The 19530-nt window shown below is 39.9% G+C and overlaps 1 protein-coding gene across 1 annotated transcript in view; it reads right to left on the bottom strand.

Annotated features, from left to right (window-relative positions):
- Positions 1–19530, bottom strand: part of LOC116305165 (dynein axonemal heavy chain 3) — a 65904-nt gene that overhangs the window by 22015 nt on the left and 24359 nt on the right. The window contains exons 34-69 of the mRNA XM_089026118.1: positions 19307–19441; positions 19131–19218; positions 18543–18673; positions 18191–18291; positions 17645–17759; positions 17072–17205; positions 15720–15968; positions 14902–15046; positions 14534–14691; positions 13605–13685; positions 13368–13517; positions 12508–12727; positions 11960–12073; positions 11257–11394; positions 10863–10957; positions 10403–10484; positions 10173–10311; positions 9836–10026; positions 9605–9700; positions 9088–9279; positions 8631–8764; positions 7964–8126; positions 7425–7547; positions 7248–7307; positions 5982–6140; positions 5361–5429; positions 4858–5058; positions 3921–4076; positions 3561–3656; positions 3388–3492; positions 2779–2912; positions 2176–2347; positions 1819–1905; positions 1033–1083; positions 890–955; positions 159–296 (exon numbers count right to left, since the gene is read on the bottom strand). Of these exons, the coding sequence (XP_088882244.1) occupies positions 159–296; positions 890–955; positions 1033–1083; positions 1819–1905; positions 2176–2347; positions 2779–2912; positions 3388–3492; positions 3561–3656; positions 3921–4076; positions 4858–5058; positions 5361–5429; positions 5982–6140; positions 7248–7307; positions 7425–7547; positions 7964–8126; positions 8631–8764; positions 9088–9279; positions 9605–9700; positions 9836–10026; positions 10173–10311; positions 10403–10484; positions 10863–10957; positions 11257–11394; positions 11960–12073; positions 12508–12727; positions 13368–13517; positions 13605–13685; positions 14534–14691; positions 14902–15046; positions 15720–15968; positions 17072–17205; positions 17645–17759; positions 18191–18291; positions 18543–18673; positions 19131–19218; positions 19307–19441 (4668 nt within the window). The remainder of the gene's footprint in view (positions 1–158; positions 297–889; positions 956–1032; positions 1084–1818; positions 1906–2175; positions 2348–2778; positions 2913–3387; positions 3493–3560; positions 3657–3920; positions 4077–4857; positions 5059–5360; positions 5430–5981; positions 6141–7247; positions 7308–7424; positions 7548–7963; positions 8127–8630; positions 8765–9087; positions 9280–9604; positions 9701–9835; positions 10027–10172; positions 10312–10402; positions 10485–10862; positions 10958–11256; positions 11395–11959; positions 12074–12507; positions 12728–13367; positions 13518–13604; positions 13686–14533; positions 14692–14901; positions 15047–15719; positions 15969–17071; positions 17206–17644; positions 17760–18190; positions 18292–18542; positions 18674–19130; positions 19219–19306; positions 19442–19530) is intronic.

Genomic DNA, 19530 nt, shown 5'->3' with positions numbered 1-19530 from the left:
TTACATTTTTACTACTTTTTTGTTTCATCCACGTTTTTTTGTTTTCATATTCCTAAAGTAATTACGAACTGACTTTCTTTATTAAAATGGCCAATACAAAGTTTACGTTCAATTATTGAAGAAATATTTAAAGGAAATTATTATCTTTAATTCTTTACCTGTTTCTTATTCTTAGCACTCTCCAGGATCAGCTCATTCTTCTTTTCTTCCAACTCAGGTTTTTCTTTGGCAGCGACAATACCGAGTAACTGGTCCTCGAGACCGAGAGGAGTGATCATGAAGTTAAGCAAGGTTACCTAGAGATAAAGGCACATTAAAGAACAGACGAATAAAGAAAGTGGAAAAGATTAATTTAAAAGGATTAAAATTGAATGCAAAATATGGAATGCGAAATACGTCATTCTAGATCGCAGAATATGAAAATTATACTCTTTGATTCAATTTTCAGAATGCAGATTCTTAAGTCCACAATCCAGAGTCCAGAATTTAGAATTTGCGAACTATATTTTAAGATCCAGAGTCTAGGATCCAGAGTCCCAAATTTAGATTCCAGAATTCAGACGGTCCAGAAACCAGATTCTATGATCCAGAGTCCACAATCCAGAGTCCTAAATTTAGGATTCACGAACTATATTTTAGGATCCAGAGCATAGGATTCAAAGTCCAGGATCCAGAGTCCCGAAATTATGTTCTAGAATCCAGAATTCAGAGTCCAAAACTCAGAGTCCACGATCCACAGTCCGGTATCTGGAGTCTAAGAACTCGATTCCTGGATCCAGAATCCAGATTTCAGGATCCAAAGTCCATGATTTAGAGTCCCAAATTTAGATTCCAGAGTCCAGAGTCCATAGTGCACAATCCAGAGTCCTGATGGTATTAAAATACGTACCTTGATGGTAACTTCAGGCAGATAGTGAGGATTACGTTGTCGTGTAGTGATATAAAAACGGAAATCCTATAATGAAGAAAATTAATCACCACTATTATATGGGAAGTTTATTTTCATAGACTGATTGATGTAGGTCTTCTTACCTTGCTGAACTCAACCACGTGGTCACCCATGCGCAAATACTCCAAACCACCCTAGACACCAAAGAAAAATCAATAAAATATCAAGTTTACAACATCAGAATACCAGAATACTTTTTACAATAACTGACAAATTTCTCGCGCGCTGATTGGTTAATTTTTATCATCAATAAGAGGACAGACAGATAAAGCTGACGTCAACGAGCGCGCGCTCTTTCCGTTAGTTGTTTTGATCAGTAAAAATGAGAAGTTTTTATCGTTTTTGTTATTGTAAAAAACAAATTGACATCAGATTTTTATGTGTCTGTCCTCTTATTGACAATAAATTTCGCCATCACATTGTCAAAGTAGTATGCGGATCCACTCGGCTACGCCTCGTGGATCCACGCTACTTTGACAATGTGCTGACGCAATTTATTGTCAATAAGAGGACAGACACATAAAAATCTGATGTCAATATGTTAAACTTCTATCACCATTACCATACCCACCGCTAAAATACCACTTCACTAAGATATGGCTACCACAAGACCAAAATAAAACATCAAGCCACCCGCCATATTGGAGGAATGATAAATATTTTTGATGCTAGTCTCTTTTGTCATGCAACTTGATACCAAAAGGTCGCCCCGGAGCTATCGATTAATTTTCACTGGCTTATATTTTCTAGGGGTATTAATGATGCCAAAGCCGCCATATTGGAGGAATACCAATCATTTTGCCAGTAACTCCTTTGACCTCCAATATGGCCTATTCTCACTAGTTTACGTCAGTTCTCTTTATACGTACTTGTTTAAATGTTTGTCTAATCAGCAGTGGTTCTAACAGCGGGTCCAACTCTTCACCCACGTTCTCCAGTAGCACAGGAGTCCCGAACTATTAAAACGGACAAAAGAGATTGATTAAAAACGATTTCTAAAAAATCAAAAAAATCAAAATAATCTTGTCCTTATGGCACATCTTCGTGTGGAATCAAGGGTGCCGTAACTGTAGTACACTCGTCTCTCACCTCTAGGGGCTTGGGTTGCCGATTATGTGTGACCAGTATTCGGTGTGCCCTGACTTCGATTTTTAAAGAGGGTTGTTTCAAGGTATCGATAACACTTAAAGTGTTTTTTTTTGGCGCAGACTTGCTAGCCGTTTTACCTGGATGCTATTTTCCAGAGTTCGAACGTAGTTAGCATCTGATAACTTGATAACTTGCAGTTTGTTTGGTTTTTCCATGTTTTTGATCCATTTGTTGGCTTGTCCTTGAGGGTCGATCATGAGCGGCCACCGACGCGCATTCGATACTATGATGGCGTTGTCGATCGAGAAACTGGAAGAAAAAAGGAAATTGAAATAAAATAGAAATGTTAAAATGAATAAAATATAGAATGATAAGAGAAGTTCGTAAATTAAAAAATTGGAAAACTAGAGAAACAGATAATCAAACAAATAGATGAAGAAAACGACAACGCAAAGATAAAGAAAAATGAAAAAATGAGGAAGTTAGAAAGAAAGAAAGAAGTGAAAAAAAGGAGACTGGAGAAATAAAAGGAAGGAATAAAGTGAGAGAGCTAGAGAGGGAACTAGGGAGGGAGCTAGGGAGGGAGCTAGGGAGGGAGCTAGGGAGGGAGCTAGGGAGGGAGCTAGGGAGGGCTGAGGGAGGAACGAAGGAAGAAAGGAACGAAGGAATGAACGAAAGATGGAAGGGAAAAAAAGATGGAACTTGCTATCTTCCTCATCTTCTGCCACTTTGACTCTTACTTGTCCACAGGAAGCCCAGCGATATGCCAGGACCGTGTTACCAAAGGGTCCCCAAGGGTCGAAGACAGAGAAAAGTTATCAGAAACAGGAATGTTTTTCTCTCTGCACAAGTTCCACCATTCTTTAATCACGTCCTGCAAAGAACAAAATACATTTAGTGATAAAAAAGCCTATTGTCAAGTAGGTCGAACTTTTTTTTTGGCGAAAATGGCCAAAGCTTTGATAAAAGGTTGTGCGCATGCTCAAAATTGGGCGGCAAACGGGAAACCCGTTCATCAACTCTGGCTAAGGTAAGTACATATGGAAAAAAAATATCACCAGCACTGCTAAATAAGCGCTGACATTTTCATACTACTCGTATTTCAATTTTTATACTGTTCATACTCAAACGACCAAATATTTCCTTGATGCTGTGATGGGAAACTTTGCGAACATTTATCATTTCCAGAATCAGCGTCCACTCTGGACCCGGCCTTTTGTAGAGCACACATGCGCAGTAAGAATGATGGGGGTCTGGGGTAGAGAGTGATCAGTGTTGTCCTCGATGCTTTGTCGTGACGAATTTTTTGAGCATGCGTATAAACGTTTTACTGCGTACTAGTGACTCACTATTCTGAAGTCAACTGTAAAGGGTCCAAGATACGCCACGATTCCCCCAGATAATAACACATCTCCAACTATGTTGGTGTACGTCTCTTCAAGCTCTTTGGCAACCTAATGAAAATGATAAATTTATTAGTTTATTATTGGATTATTAATTATTAGTTGTCAATGAATCATACTTGGGTCCATCTTGTTCTTTCACCGCCAAGACCGCTAAGGAGCTTCTCTGCTCTGAGGAGTTTCTTGGAACACAACTCAATGTTTCTTTCCAACTCCTGGAATAGAAGGAAAGAAAAGGTGAAGGAACGAAAGAAGGAAGGGAAGGAGAGAGGGAGAGAGGGAGGGAGGGAGGGAGGGAGGGAGGGAAGGAGGGAGAAAAGGAGGAGTGATTAAAAGAAGAGGGGAAGGGAGAATGAGGCAAGGGTTGAAATAAGAAAGGAAGGAAGGAATGAAGTAAAGGTAATCCTTTTACTTTTTGTTGCATTATGATGTTCAGTATTTTATATTTAAAACATGAATTCCTTTGATAATGCTTAAACCTTTTTCTTGTTTATCTTGGCCTTGTAGTCGTCGTTCAAGTTCTCCAGTTTATCCATCACAGTTTTAAGTTTTGCTCTTTTCTCGTTCAGGTTTGCCATTTGCTGTTCAAGGACTGCTTCTGCTTCTGCAAGACGTTTCCTCTTGGGTGCTACAAGCTGAGAGAAGACAATGGTTTTAAACGACAACCAAAAACAAAAGTAAGAACAACAACGACATTGACGGCAAGAACAGCAGAAGCAACAACAACAACATCAGAAAGATAACATCAACACGAACAGACGATGGCACCAAGGACAGATGAAACACAACATCATCAGCAAGAGATCGAAGAAACAACATCAACGACGAAGACGAAGGCGACGATGGCACCAAGGACAGATGAAACACAACATCATCAAGAACAGATCTAAGGAACAACAGCAGCAACAACAGTAGCTGCAGCGACAACAACAACAGCAACAGATGAAACGCACTTTTAACAAGAACGACAGCAGCGACAACAACAGCAAAACCAGCAAAAGAAATAACAACAAGAGCAACGCAGCAAGAGAGAGATAGAGAGATAGAGAGTTTAAGATTCTCGTTTACGGCAAACGTGAAATGTCAGTTGGCCATTAAAAAATTCTTTAAAATTAGTGAAAAGGAATCTCCAAGTAGTAGGTAAACAAAAGAATACTTGTAAAGATGAAAAAATACTTGTCTTTGTCGAGAGGGTTTGCAAAAGGTAAAGTGAAATATAGGGAAACGATGAAAACGTGGTCGCGTTTGCTGTTTGCGGGAAGGAAAAACGGGAATCTTAATCTGCCTAATAACATAAAACAACTGCAAAAGCAAGAAAACATCAATACAACAACAACAACAACAACGAAGACGAGGCCTCTTCTCTATATGAAAACTAAACAGAATGAATAACAAGTATTTTGTATAGTATCTTACCTTGGCTACCCTATCATAGACTTCAATAGCCCTAACCCAGCTACACAGCCCTTCACATGCAGACGACACATTCTTGATCAGTGACGGATGGAAGTCAGGATTACTAACGTACTTCTCACGGATTTTCCTCATGGATGCTAGTGGAATGTTGTCCTTGTCGAAGACTTTAAGCTGCTCAAGGAACTTCAGGTCACCAAGGAGCTGAAATGATATGATGGAAATGGAAAAGCTAAACAGATAAAGCCCTTATTGCATCTTATTGCATCTTATTGCAGGGTATCCAAAAGTCGTAGACGAAAACAATTGCCAAAAATGGATTAATAAATAGTTGCATTATAGGGGAAAAAAAGAAAAAAAGAAAAAGAAATAACTATGTGAATAACGTTGAAGCCTCTAAAATGTTTCAAGAGCGTATACCAGTCCCGGTGCAAGAAACAAGTGCCTTACCCCTCCCCCCAACCCCTTGTTTTCTGGCATGGGTTATATCTATAAAAGCTTGTTACCCTTTTGGACGAAGCCCAGTAATCTTCGGTTTGTTTTCCGTCCACAACTTTCTTCTCTGGTTTGACGCCCTGTGGATGAAAACAAACAATCATAAGCTGAAACGGATGTTACATCATCGTACTCCATCTAGCTATGTTCCATTTCTGAAACTTTTTAAAAAATTGCTTTTTGCTACAGTATAGTAAACTCCTTCCAATTGTTTTTCTTTTGACGCATTAAGCCAACCAGAAAATAATATATAAAATATATAACTTGAATTCCGCGTTTGAATAGGTGAACATAAATGTTTATTAACATTGCCATTGCGATTTAAATGTACCATTCATTTAAACCATATGTTTAATTGGATTGTCCAATAGATTTCTGGTTAACAATTTATCAAACAATCTACCAAAACAAATTTTGTCATCTAACGCCTAATATACCGAACAGAACACGAACGAATCCCCTTCTTTTTCAGTATACCGGCACACAGCATGTGCGCGCAAAGAACCACGCCAGAAGAAACGCAGGCTCTGGGTACGAGATTGTAAAGAATGACCAACTGTCTACAATGACCTATTCCTGACGGAAACCAAATGTAGAGCAGAATATTGTCTGGAGACGATAGTGTCACGTACCTTGAGAATACAGACAGCCTCCATGACCATACGGACACCTGCTGGCGGATTCGCCATGGATTTTACCAGCGAGATGTCCTGCTGCTTGAGAGTGTCCAGAGCTGCTATGGCAGCGTTGAGTGCAGGCATGGCTACAGCAAGCTGCTCTTCACATTCGTCCTGGTTAAGGGTAATGTTTGGCATTAGTGTATCATGTATCATGATGTCATTATCATGTTTCATCATCATGTATCATCATCATGTATCATCATCATGTTTCATCATCATGTATCATGTATCATCATCATGTATCACCATCATGTATCATCATGTATCATCATCATGTATCATCATCATGTATCATCATCATGTGTCGTCATCATGTATCATCATCATGTATCATCATCATGTATCATGATGTCATTATCATGTTTCATCATCATGTATCATCATCATGTATCATCATCATGTATCATCATCATGTATCATCATCATGTATCATCATCATGTATCATCATCAGGCATCGTCATCATGTATCATTATCATGTATCATCATGTATCTCCATCGTCATGTATCATCATCAGGCATCATCATCATCATGTATCATCACCATGTATCATCATCATGAATCATCATCATGAATCATCATCATGTATCATCATCATGTATCATCATCATGTATCATTATCATGTATCATCATCATGTATCATCATCATGTATCATCATCATGTATCATTATCATGTATCATCATCATGTACCATCATCATGTATCTTCATCATGTATCATTATCATGTATCATCATGTATCATCATCATGTATCATCATCATGTATCATCATCATCATCACCATGTATCATCACCATGTACCATCATCATCATGTATAATCATCATCATCATGTATCATCGCCATGTATCATCATCACCATGTATCATGATCATGTATTAGGCATCATCATCCTTATGTATCATCATGTGTCATCATCATCATGTATTATGTATCAACATCATTATGTATCATCATCATGTATCATCATCATGTATCATCATCATCATGTACCATCATCATGTATCATCATCACGTATCATCATCATCATGTATCATCATCATGTAGCATGTATCATCATCATCATGTATCATCATGTATCATCATCATCATGTATCATCATCATGTATCATCATCATGTGTCATTATCATGTATCATCATCATGTATCATCATGTTGTATCATCATCATGTATCAGCATCGTCAGACATCAGATATTTAACAGATACCACAATACCTTTATTGCTTGGGAAGCATTTGCTGCTTCATTGGCAACGGCTTCGTCTGCTTCCACCAACTGCAATCAAACAGGGTCATAGGTCACAATATGTCATAGGTCACAAACACTGATATGCTAATGACTAAGTCGAGCCGTCGGTGGGCCTTTGAAAAGAAAGCTATTGCTTTGCCTTACTTTTTTCTTTTCTTCCACTTCTGATGTTTCCTCAGCAATGACTTTTATGAGGTCTTCTGTTTCTTTACTGGTCTGGATCAACTCTGGTTGTAGTTCTTTTAATTCTTGTTGCATTATCGCGACCTGTGAAGAAAACACAGCCCGATATGCTGAAAGTTTACAACAACAACGACAGCAGCAACGACAGAAGCAACAACAGCAGCAACGACAGCAGAAGCAACAACAAATGCTACAACAACAGCAGAAGCAACAACAACAGCAGCAACAACAGCACAAGCAACAACAACAGCCACGGCAGCAGTAAAAATAGCAACAATAACATCAACAGCAGCAGCAACAACAACAACAAAAACGGCAGCATCAAAAGAAGCATAACAGCAGAATCACAGTGGCAAAAAAAGATACAAGGGCACCACCACCACCACCACAAGCAACAACCACTCAGGTAACAATTCATTTTAGTAGCAACATTACCAGCTACGAAAAAAGATAAAGGAGATGGAACAGAAGACGAAGATATAAAGTTTTACTAAACCAACCTGAGAGGAAGCGAAGTCTAGTTTTTGAAGACCCTTCAGGTACCGACTTTTCATCGTCAAAATCTGAAGCCTCTTATTCTCTAGAAGTGACTTGAAAGTCCTGATCAGCTCTAGATATGACGTAGGTGTGACGTAGTTATGACGTCGAAGAATGTTGTAATACCTAAGAACAAGGAGTAAGAACGCAATATAATTTTACTACTTTGGAAAGACACCGTAGCAATTTTTAGAGGAAGCCCCTGCTATGAAATGGCTTCCAAATTCAAGGATTGTGATTGGATACCAAGGGACGTTAAATGTTTTTATTGGGTATTTCTGAAAATGGAAGCCATTTGCCAACGATTCTACGTGTTTTCTGATGTATGATGAAAATAGTAAGGGTTAGTTATGACTTTGGTAGCTTGGGGAGCACGGATGGTGTGCGCTGCGCATGCGCCACCTCTCACGAGTTAGGTCCTCAGACCTGTCATTTTATGTGAGCACATGCAGTTGCTGGTTATTCAGCTTTGTTCCTCTCTTGTGCTTCGAAAGTTTTTCTCCTTTTTTCCTTCCTCCGCGAGAAAACAATTCTATAACTTCCAATGCAATAATGAATGAGAGCCACCGGTTTGTTAGCCGCCTGCTATTTAGTGCTACCCTTCAAAACAAGGACGATTTCACTATTCACCTTTCGGATTCACATAGCACGCTCTGATGGAAATGTTTGCACACAGAAACACATTCCTTTCGTACTTCTAGTGACATCTCGACTTCGTCCAGGAACTTGTTGGCCACCATTTCCAGCGCATCCTCTGGCCATGCCTTGAAGAAAGAGATAAGAAATAAAAGATAATAGAATTGAAATTAAAAATAAAAAATAAAAAGAAAGATTGTACTTATAGTAGATACTGAATTTGAGGGTAAAAAGATATAGAACCAGCAAAACAAGAAGCTGTGTTATCAGATCGAAGGCTTGAAAAGGAACCAATTTTGTTTGTGTAAGAAAAATAAAAGAATGGAAAGATAGAATGGATTCCATGCAACAGAACAAATGATAACTAATGAGAATAATAAAGATAAATAAGGTATTGACGATTCAGAAGGATATATAACACGTAAAAGAATGGTAGCATCAAATACGATACCTGGAACCAATCAATGGTACAGCAGTTGATGAGTGACGGGAACATTCGAAGTCTGTTCCTGAAGGCGTCACCGATGGGACTCATGGCAAGAACCACGTGTAGGTTACAACGAACTCGCTCGATGAAGAAATTGTACATTGCGAGGGGACTGGAATCTACTTTGAGGTTACGTTCCTGGACGATTAATTGCATCTGAGGAAGGAAAAAAATATATACTCCTTGTGATTATAAATTATGTAAAGTAAAGAAGTATAGAAGTATGCAAGGCAAATAGACTTACTGACAGAAATGTAGACAGACAGACAGACAGCGATTGACTGACTGACTGACTGCTGACTGACTGACTGCTGACTGACTTGGACTGACTTGGACTGACTGGCTGATTGACTGCCTGACTGACTGACTGACTGACTGACTGATTGACTGACTGACTGACTGACTGACTGACTGACTGACTGACTGACTGACTAACTAGCTAGACACCAGCTCCGTTAAAGAGCAAAGCATGTTTCCAAACCTTTTCAATTATTTCAGCTTTCTCGTCATGTTCATAAATATTCGGTACGTCCCCAGTATTAAGAATCATGTTCACATCTTCAAGAAATGCTTCATCCTACAGACATACGACAAGCGGTTAAACTATACCTTTGATAGAAACTATCAACTCTTTTTTTGTCAAGGGTTATAGAAAATAAAGGTGGAAGTATAAACGAAACGAAAATGAAAAAAATGAGAATGGGATTGGAACCTTTATCTGATGATCACCAAACAGAAAGACTGTGGACACGCCATCGTAACCAGCCTTCCTTAACATTCTCTTGACGTCTTCTCGCCAATCCAAGAAAGTGTAGTTCTTGGTGATCTCGATTTGGAAGAGCTCGTAGTCCGACATGAAAGCTGCGAGCTTTGTAGCACTGGCACGTCCTGAACCACCAATACCTGTATTGAACAAATAAAACCTTGTGTTGAAAATAATGGATGGATAAGTGGACGGACGGATGGATGAATGGATCGTGGATGTCTGCCATCAAATTTTTAAAAAAGATAGTGAATCTAGTGCATGATAGTCAAGGTGATGTACAGACCTACAAGAAGGGCGTGTCCATTGGGCTGTCTGAGAACACGACAAATGCGGGACACATGCTCGATGGCGAATTTGAACATGACCAGGTCCATGGGTGCCTTGCAGGAAATATTATAGTCTTCGAGATACACCTCCATAGCCTGAGTATACGAGGACACCAAAAAGTGTGAGTTAGAAGTGTGTTAAACTGCAGAAAGAATTCTCATCTCTCTCTTTCGTTATCGTACTGACCTGACTGAGTTCATCCATGTCTTGGATCTCGTTGTAAAGTCGTGGGTTTGCTTTACGGTCCAAGAAGTCTCCAAAAAATAAACTACAAAAAAGGAACAAAAGTCCTCATGGAGCCATTCATGTTTTAGAGCGAAACACGACAAATTCTGGGGTTGGTGGGTGAGTTGGTGATGGTGGAGTGGGTGGGTTGGTAGTGGTGTGGATGGGTTGGTTGGTTGGTATGGGTGGGTTGGTGATGGTGGTGTGGGTGGGTTGGTGGTAGTGGTGTGGGTGGGTTGGTAATGGTGTATGTTAATGGTGTGGGTGGATAGCAAAGTGGGTTGGCAGTGGTGGTGTGGGGGGCTTGGTGGGTGGGAATAGGTGGGTGATGGGGTGGGTGGAGGGTGTTGAAGATGCCGAAAGAGGGAATTTTAGCTATTAGCTCTTTCAGATCTTCTTTCTCACATACGAACATTCATACCTCCTTAGGGTGTCATCAGTTACTTGACCACCTCTTTCAACAAGATGGTGAAAAACGGTGTTGATTTTCTCTTTGAACTCGTTTCCTACCACATTCTGGAATTGAAAATAATTCCAGTTAAGAAGATAGACAAATTGCAATCCATTTATGTTGTCGTTGTATATGTTGCATCACTTGGTGGTTTTTACTAATCCCGTTTTTCGTTAGTGTTGCTCTTGTTGTTGCTGCTGTTGTTGCTAAGATTGTAATGGTTGCTGTTGTTGCTGTTGCAGCTCATTGCTACTGCTGTTGTTATTTCTGTTGTTGCTTTTGTTTATACTGTTGCTTTGTTGTCACTGTTGCAGATATCAATATATTCTTTGTGAGAGTATTTCAAGGTCGTTTTTGAGTTTACCTTGACGATCTCAAAGAAGCACTCCCTGTCCTGTCTGTCCACTAGCCTGTCATAGAACACACGGTACACCTCGTGGACCCATAAACGAATGATCTTCCCACTGTCAGTAGCACACACCCCAGGGAACAAGAGAATGCCCTGTCAATATCATTACAACAACATTGTCAGTATTATGCTGTTGAAGGTACCTCTTAGTGGATACCTTTGCATGGGACTTTGCCTGGTGTCCACTGAATAGAGGTTCATTGTTTTACAGCATAAATAGGAGTAAAAAGTGAAGACCGTACAACCAGGGAGATGATACTGAATAAATTATTGGAAATGGAGCGCTCTGATTAGCTAACAGACAACTCTTCGAAAAGAGATCCCACTCTATGGTGCAACTTGCTGTCCGTTTAATGAAGAGTGTCCTCTAAATGAATATAACCCGTGCCCAAACAAAAAATACTTGTTTTAAGAGTCAAATAAACACAAAAGAAAATGGAAATAAGATCTACTAATCTTCATTCATGTACTAACTATTTCACGGGCTAAGTAAAACCACTCTAAGGGAACAGAATATTTCTCTTAATAGAGAAATCACTGTACAATCAAATATGAAAAACGGTACTATCGCGCAGTGTCCTTTTTAGTTTAGCGATGAATCTGCTAAAATCCTAGAAAGAACTCTATCGGAAGCATTGATTTTGTTACGTCTACTAACCTGCACCACACGAGAGAAGTCCCTGAGGTTAAACACATAGTGTGACTTGGAAGGCGTTGGTAAAAAACTCGAGATAGCTTGATTGTACACCTCTATGGTGGCGCTTATCATTATCTGAAAACAATATTGATGGTCAGCGGGATCGATATTAATTATAACCTATTATTCATGGTCAGCGGCAAATCAAGAATTACCGACACTTTGGTTGAGCATCGAACTGTTGTGTGGGAGGTAGTGGGTTCAAGCCTTGGCGGCCGGACCAACACTCGGGGTCTTTAGTAACTGAGGAGAAAGTGCTGAAGGCCTTTGTAATTACATCTACAAATGGTTAGACTTTGAATTGGCTCGGATGATTAAATAAAATAGCGGTCCCGTCTCTCCACATTTCATAATCACTAACCAATATCAAAGGGACGTAAAAGAACCACCGAGGACGTAAGGAAGTGCCTGGTATCGTATATCTTTCATAAAAGAGGAGTTTTATTGCTGTATGGAAAGGTTATTCTTCCAAACGTTTTATCGATTAATGTAAATAAGTTATTAGATACCTTGGAAAAGCGGCGCAGTTGATTTTCAAACCCTCGGTTGAAATGCCAATCCATGATGATCGAGAAGATATTTTTCATGGTGTTGACGCTGAATGAGTCGATAGATATGACGTTAAAATGACACAGGAATCTTGGTGTGATTTCGTTTCTTCCTCCTCCAGGGGGACCCATCGCAGCTACCATTAGCAGGTCGACTAGATGTAGAACTGATGTGTCTTTCCTGTGAACAGATATAGTTGTTAAACGTTAATAAAGCACTTGACAGAAGGATAAAAATGTAAAGAAAGAGACAGAGAAAACAAGAAAACAAGCAACAAGCGGTCTACTTCCTATAATTTACGCGGTAACTACATTCTGTCTCTCCCTAAACCTAGAACAACTACATATGGCCTTCACTCTTTTTCTTATTTAGCTGCTACTTTATGGAATGCACTGCCGGATACTTTTAGAACCTCAAACTTTTTGGACTTCCGTTGTAATATACTAAAGTATGACTCTTTCGAGTAACTACTCATCAACATTGAAATTGAACTGATTCTGCAAAATAGTGTATATAGTGTACATATGTAAATATTAATTACCATTATATAATAGTTTTATAATCATTATTCAATAGCCCTTTTCTTTTTTTTTTTTTTTTTCCCCTTTTTTTCTCTCGAAGATATTAGCTTTGTAAGCTACTCCGAAATTCGAGGTTAAATAAAGTGTATGTATGTATGTATGTATGTATGTATGCAAACAAATAAATAAATTGGTAGGTCGACTAGATGGAGAACTGATGTGCCAAGCAGGCAAGCAGGCAAGCAGGCAAGCAGGCAAGCAGGCAAGCAAACTCAATAAAATTAAGGTAGAATACAAACCGGTCAAACCAGTATCCATGATCCGCCCACTGCCTCAAGACCTCAATAGGTGGCTGTGCACCATATTTCTCTTTAGCTGGCATGTTCAGGTCATCTACAAACACCACGCATTTCTTACCAATAGGAGGACCATATGTTCCTCGCTTGCGTCTATGGGACAACATACTCTATCAACATTCATTCATATACATACTTGAAATCTAAGAAATACACGTATCAATGCTATTTGAACCCTACCTGTCTAGTTTGGATAAGATAAGATCTTGGGTTTGGTTTGAGGTGGTTTGGGCTGAGAAGTTCATGAAGTTTGCAATGTAACTAAAAATATGAATTCACAATCATCATTATGATCTTCATATTACAAATAATCATTATCATGTACCATTACAATCATGTAATATTATTATCATCATTATGTATCGTCATCATCATCATGTATTATCATCATGTATCATCATCATGTATCATCATCATGTATCATCATCATGTATCATCATCGTGTATCATCATCATGTATCATCATCATATCATCATCATGTATCATCATCATGTATCATCATCATGTATCATCATCATGTATCATCATTATGTATCATCATCATGTATCATCATTATCATGTATTATCATCATGTATCATCATGTATCATCATCTTGTATCATCATGTATCATCATCATCATGTATTATCATGTATCATCATCATGTATCATCATGTATCATCATGTATCTTCATCATGTATCATCATCTTGTATCATCATGTATCATCATGTATCATCATGTATCATCATGTATCATCATCATGTATCATCGTCATCTCCATCATTACAATCATCATCATCATGTATCACCATTTATCATTTATCATCACGGTGTTGGGGGGCTATTAAAGCACTACTGATGTATTCATGCATGAATAACAGTTGAGCTACATAACACTACGTTGCGTTACCTGTGTGAAGGCAAATTATGATGTATTCACGCGTGAATAATAATTGCGCTACATAACACCACGTTGCGTTACCTGTGTGAAGGCAAATTATGATGTATTCACGCGTGAATAATAATTGCGCTACATAACACCACGTTGCGTTACCTGTCTGAAGACAACTTATGATGTATTCACGCGTGAATAATAATTGCGCTACATAACACCACGTTGCGTTACCTGTCTGAAGGCATCCTGAGAATGAAATGGTTGGTAATGGCTGACTTTCCAGTTCCAGTAGGACCAACAAACAGCAAAGGCTTCTCGTGGGCCAATAACAGTCCCAGGAAGTATTCCTGCCGAACTGTTTCGGTGGTTGCAATAATAACATCACTTGGCTGACCACATTTAAAAAGTATGTACGATTAAGTATACTTCCAGTGACATTGACGGCGGGGTAATGAAGGAGTACACAACCAATACCTCCCCTCCCTCCCCCCCCCACCCCCCCACCCCCCCCCCCCAAACACACGATAGTTAGCAGGAAAAGAAAGACGAGGGAGGAGAGGGAAGGGGAGAGTTTCTATTAACTTAATACCATACGTTACCTTGAAGTCTGCTCGTATTTCAGTAGCTGGAACATTTTTCTCCCACGGGTGCCAAGTGCCAAACGTTGATTTATCGAAGAAATAATCGTAAATGATTCCCTTGCCGGGAAACTGGTGGGTTTTGGGTAGCTTGAGATCCTTAGGCCTTCAAACAAGGTATGATAAAAACCCCTCAAATATTACAATCTGACATTCTCATAGTTTAACTGTGGCCTTAAACGCCATCGTTGTTAGTTTTTACGGACGATATTATTTTTAAGATACTTTTCGAATAAACATTATGTAATGGTGTGTACAAGAAGACTGAATATTAGCCACTGCCCCCTCCCCCCCCCCCCCCCCCCCCCAAAAAACACCAAGGCGTCTTTCATACGACTAAGTACGACCAATAACTCTCCTCCTAAAAATGTACAATGAAGAATACTTCTCCCTCTCCACAGGAAGCGCTTTCCCACCTACTACTCCAAACACCACCACCAAGGTGTCTTAATCTCACAACGGAGAAGATGACATACTTTTCCTTTCCCAACAGGAAGCACTCTCCCACCTACTTCTTCCGACACCACCACAAGGTGTCTTCCTCTTGCTACGGAGAAGATGACATACTTTCCCTTCCCCCCACAAAAAACACTCTCCCACCTACTTCTTCCGACACCACCACAAGGTGTCTTCCTCTTGCTACGGAGAAGATGACTCTTCTATGGTATTGTAAAATGGATATCCCCAATAGCTATTTCCCCTTCCCCCTTCCGGTTACGTATCACCCTCCCGTCGGTTGAAGGGGATGGAAGTGACGGAAGGGAAAGATTTGTCCATACCTTGGGTGTTGCTTGTTGGTTCCTGCTGCCAATACTTTGACGAAATCACTGAATTTCTCCCTGGAATCACGATCAAGATGACCTCCAACTGACCAACACAAGGAGAACAAGAAGAGTGACTGTAACCACTGCATGATCTCGGCTTCTGTTCTTGGTGGCTTCTCGTCTTTTCGTGCGTCTGTCTCGTCTTCGTCATCTTCAAATGAATCATCCTCAGATGAGTACTTCTTTTTCTCGTCAGGAGACTCCCTGCAAAACAAAAAAACTCTCTTTCCTATTTATTCCAGACCATTTTTAAGTCTCAGTAATTCATTTGAGATTTTGCCCGCAGGCGGTTGATGTACGTAATGCTTGACAAATAGAAAAACTTTACGCCAATAGAGACTCTCCACCATCACGTGATGGCAGCCATGACAGGAGGCAGGAACAATAGAATCTGGTCTGATCTGATTTGCACAAGAAAGAATTAAGTTTTCCAGGGAAGAACGACTCTATTGTTGTGCCTCCTGTCATGGCTGCCATCACGTGATGGAGCAAAGCCTCTATACTAATCAAAGAAAACTAATAGTTTATTTACCCTGGCTAAAATATAAAGTACAATACTGTATAAACGATATGAAAGAGTGACTGAACACTGTCAACCGAGTATATAAATAACAGGTTGCAATGGTATCGCATGATGCTGACTAGATTGTCTGCTGGCCCAATATTTCGTGTGATTCGAGCTCAGATCAACCAAACATCAATTTTATCGCACCCTGAAAAAATCCCTGGACTAACAGGAAAAGTCAGGGCTCTCAGATCGAGTTCTGCAACATCACAATGCATCAGCAAGCACCAATACAACATAATTACCAAAAGGCAGTGGCGGATCTAGGGGTGGGTTTTGGGGGTTGCAACCCCCCCTATGAGAGCCATCGTGATTTATCATTATTTTTATTATTATTTTCATGACAACACCAACAGCATCACGATTTTAATTTTATTAAAACAGGGGTGCCGAACACATTTCGCTCGCTTTTTGTCTATACGCCGTGTGTGGGACCTGAAACAACCATGCTCGCCTGCAGCAAATAATCATTTCCATAAGATCTACTTCCGTTTCGGAACCCTGTGCTACTTTCCCGCCAAAGAAGTACCTCAATCAAGGCTACAACCCCCCCCCCCCCCCCTTGAAAAAATCCTGGATCCACCCCTGAAAAGGGTATTCATAAATTTGACAAACACCATGCCTTTAGGTCTGGCTTCGGTACAAAGAACACCATGATGAAAAATGGATGTTTGTACCCAAGCTAGACCACAATGCCACATGTTCGCTATCTCAGTAAAGATTCCTAGTACGTCTATTTTACCTTAGTTCGTCGAGTAGAGAAGAGTACAGGGTCAGCATGGCTACTGTCATGTGCATTGACGACATCTTAACAAACCCTCGACAGTTACGTATGACGAAATCGATACAGGCTGGTAACAGCCAATCAAACATCATCTAAGGAAATCAACGATCCTTCATTATAATTGCTATGATGTATATTTAGGTTTGAATAGCTAGATTGTCATACCAAAGAAAAAATATAATGTTCAAATAATTTTGGAACTACTAAGGGTTCCGATCAAAACAAATCAACTTGAGAATAATGCTTTCCCATTAAAAACCACGTGTGGGTGAGTATCTTTTTTTATTTTTAACGATTGTTCAATGAGAAGAAACATAAATTTGGATACAACTCAAACAAAGAATCTTATATTCTCAAGTGAGTATCATGTGGCATGAAATGGGGAAACATTACGTCCAAGGTAAAGAGGTCTATTGTTATCTTATCGGACCCGAAATAGACGTGAGGAAAACCCTAGATTTTGTTCTCAAATATCTCCAGAACCTAAAGTCAAATGAATCTAGAAATTCTACTGTGTCGTAGTTATAGTACCTGAATGGATTCTCTGGACGCGTCTGTCAAGTTTTGAGGATATTCTTTTTCCATCCACGATGAGACTAACGGTTCGATACCTAGCTTTACTGGTTCCATGTAAATCATGCCACATCTGGGGAAACAAGGGAAGGTGTGTCAGCAATGGCAGAATAGGGAAAGTACTGTTAATCATGCACACATTAAGAATATATGGAACCGGGATGAGGGGGATGCAGTATGAAGAAAAGCAAAATGAGGAAATGGTGTCATTGATGGCAAAATAGGGAAAGTACGGTTAATCATACATTCATACATACAATACGAATATATAGAATGGGAGGGGGGAGGGTAGTGTGTGGATTTTTTTCGGAAGAGGGAGAGGAGGCGTGTGCGATGGCCGACGTATTACCGGAAGTGCATTTTCACATCCGGTAGCAGTAACCACGAGGAAGCGGGAAAGTAAGATGGATGATGGAGCCCCGAGGTACATCTTCATATCCGGTTAGGTACAGCAAAGAGAAATTAGGGTTTATACAAATGACTGAGAATTAAAGTATGTGATACCTGCTGACAGTAGCGGGAGATGCTTGCTCTAAATCTTGGGGTTCAAAGATCATGTTTTGACATGAACTCATTTGAATGATTTCTCCACTCATCAGACACAACTGTAATAATATACATTATGAAAATAACGTTATAATAAGCAGAGAGAGAGAGAGAGGGAGAGAGAGAGAGGGAGAGAGAGAGAGGGAGAAGGACGAGGAGAAGGACAAGGAGAAGGAGAAGGACAAGGAGAAGGAGAAGGAGAAGGAGAAGGAGAAGGAGAAGGGACATGAGGAGGAGAACGAGAAGGCAAGTAAGAAGATTCGAAGAAAAAGATATCGTGAGGGAAATTAAAAGCGAAGGTGACACGTACCTTTCTATTATCATCCAACACAGTATTCATGTTTTCTATCCACACAGCATCCACAGGACCATCAAATACAATCCATTTACGATCCGCTGTCGTTGAAGACGCGTGCTCTCTGAATGTGTTGGCAAGAACGCCTTTTGACGAAATAAAAATCCACGAGTTAATGAATGATTGTATGGACTCATAAGGAATGAAGATATAAGAATCTTATCACAATGGTTAGATGCAGCTCTACAATGGTGGATCGAATGTTCTGGTATGGAGCAGAGCTTCAGTTACAAACTCCATCAATAATGTGTGAATTCAAGAGATAAATCATTAAACAACAAACGAAGAACGTTTAAACGCAAGTATCGCAGATACCACGTAACACGGCCATTGCGGCGTACTTCGAATGTTCTGGTCTGGAGTTGAGCTTCAGCTACAACGTCCATCAATGTGTGAATTCAAGAGATAAATCATTAAACAACAAACGAACGTTAAAACGCAAGTATCGCAGACACCACGTGACACGGCCATTGTGGCGGTACCTTACTGTGGCCCATGTCAATCCAAAGACCGAGTTACTAATGTAAATTAAAGATAACCTACCATCTGACCACTCGTGGGACACCGGATCAAATCTGCCGTATAGCTGCCCCATGGTGACTGCTTTGGGGTTGATAATGCGGTAAATAACCTGGGTAAAACGAGAATGCACGAGTTTTAAAATAATGTATATATCATTCGCACACGAGATGAAATGGAATAGATATGTCTTTACTAACCGGTACTTCGTCTGAGAACTCATCGCTTCCCAGTCTGGTCAAGGCGGCAGCAAGAACCTTCCACGCTGATGTCTTACCCCCCAGGGGATCCCCCACGATCATGAAGCCGTGTCGTACCAGCATCATCTCGTAGATCTTAAGAAAATGACATCGTAACAGAAAAAAGATAAATGAATGAAAGCGAAGAAAGAATGGGAGGGAAGAAGAAGGAAGATGGTTGGAAG

The sequence above is a fragment of the Actinia tenebrosa genome, unplaced genomic scaffold, assembly GCF_029948245.1.
Source record: "Actinia tenebrosa isolate PJP-AT-01 unplaced genomic scaffold, QUT_ActTen_1.0 PGA_scaffold0__85_contigs__length_37466705, whole genome shotgun sequence".
Lineage (NCBI taxonomy): Eukaryota > Metazoa > Cnidaria > Anthozoa > Actiniaria > Actiniidae > Actinia > Actinia tenebrosa.
Note: the sequence above shows the minus strand (reverse complement) of the source record. Positions and strands in the feature narration are given on the sequence as shown.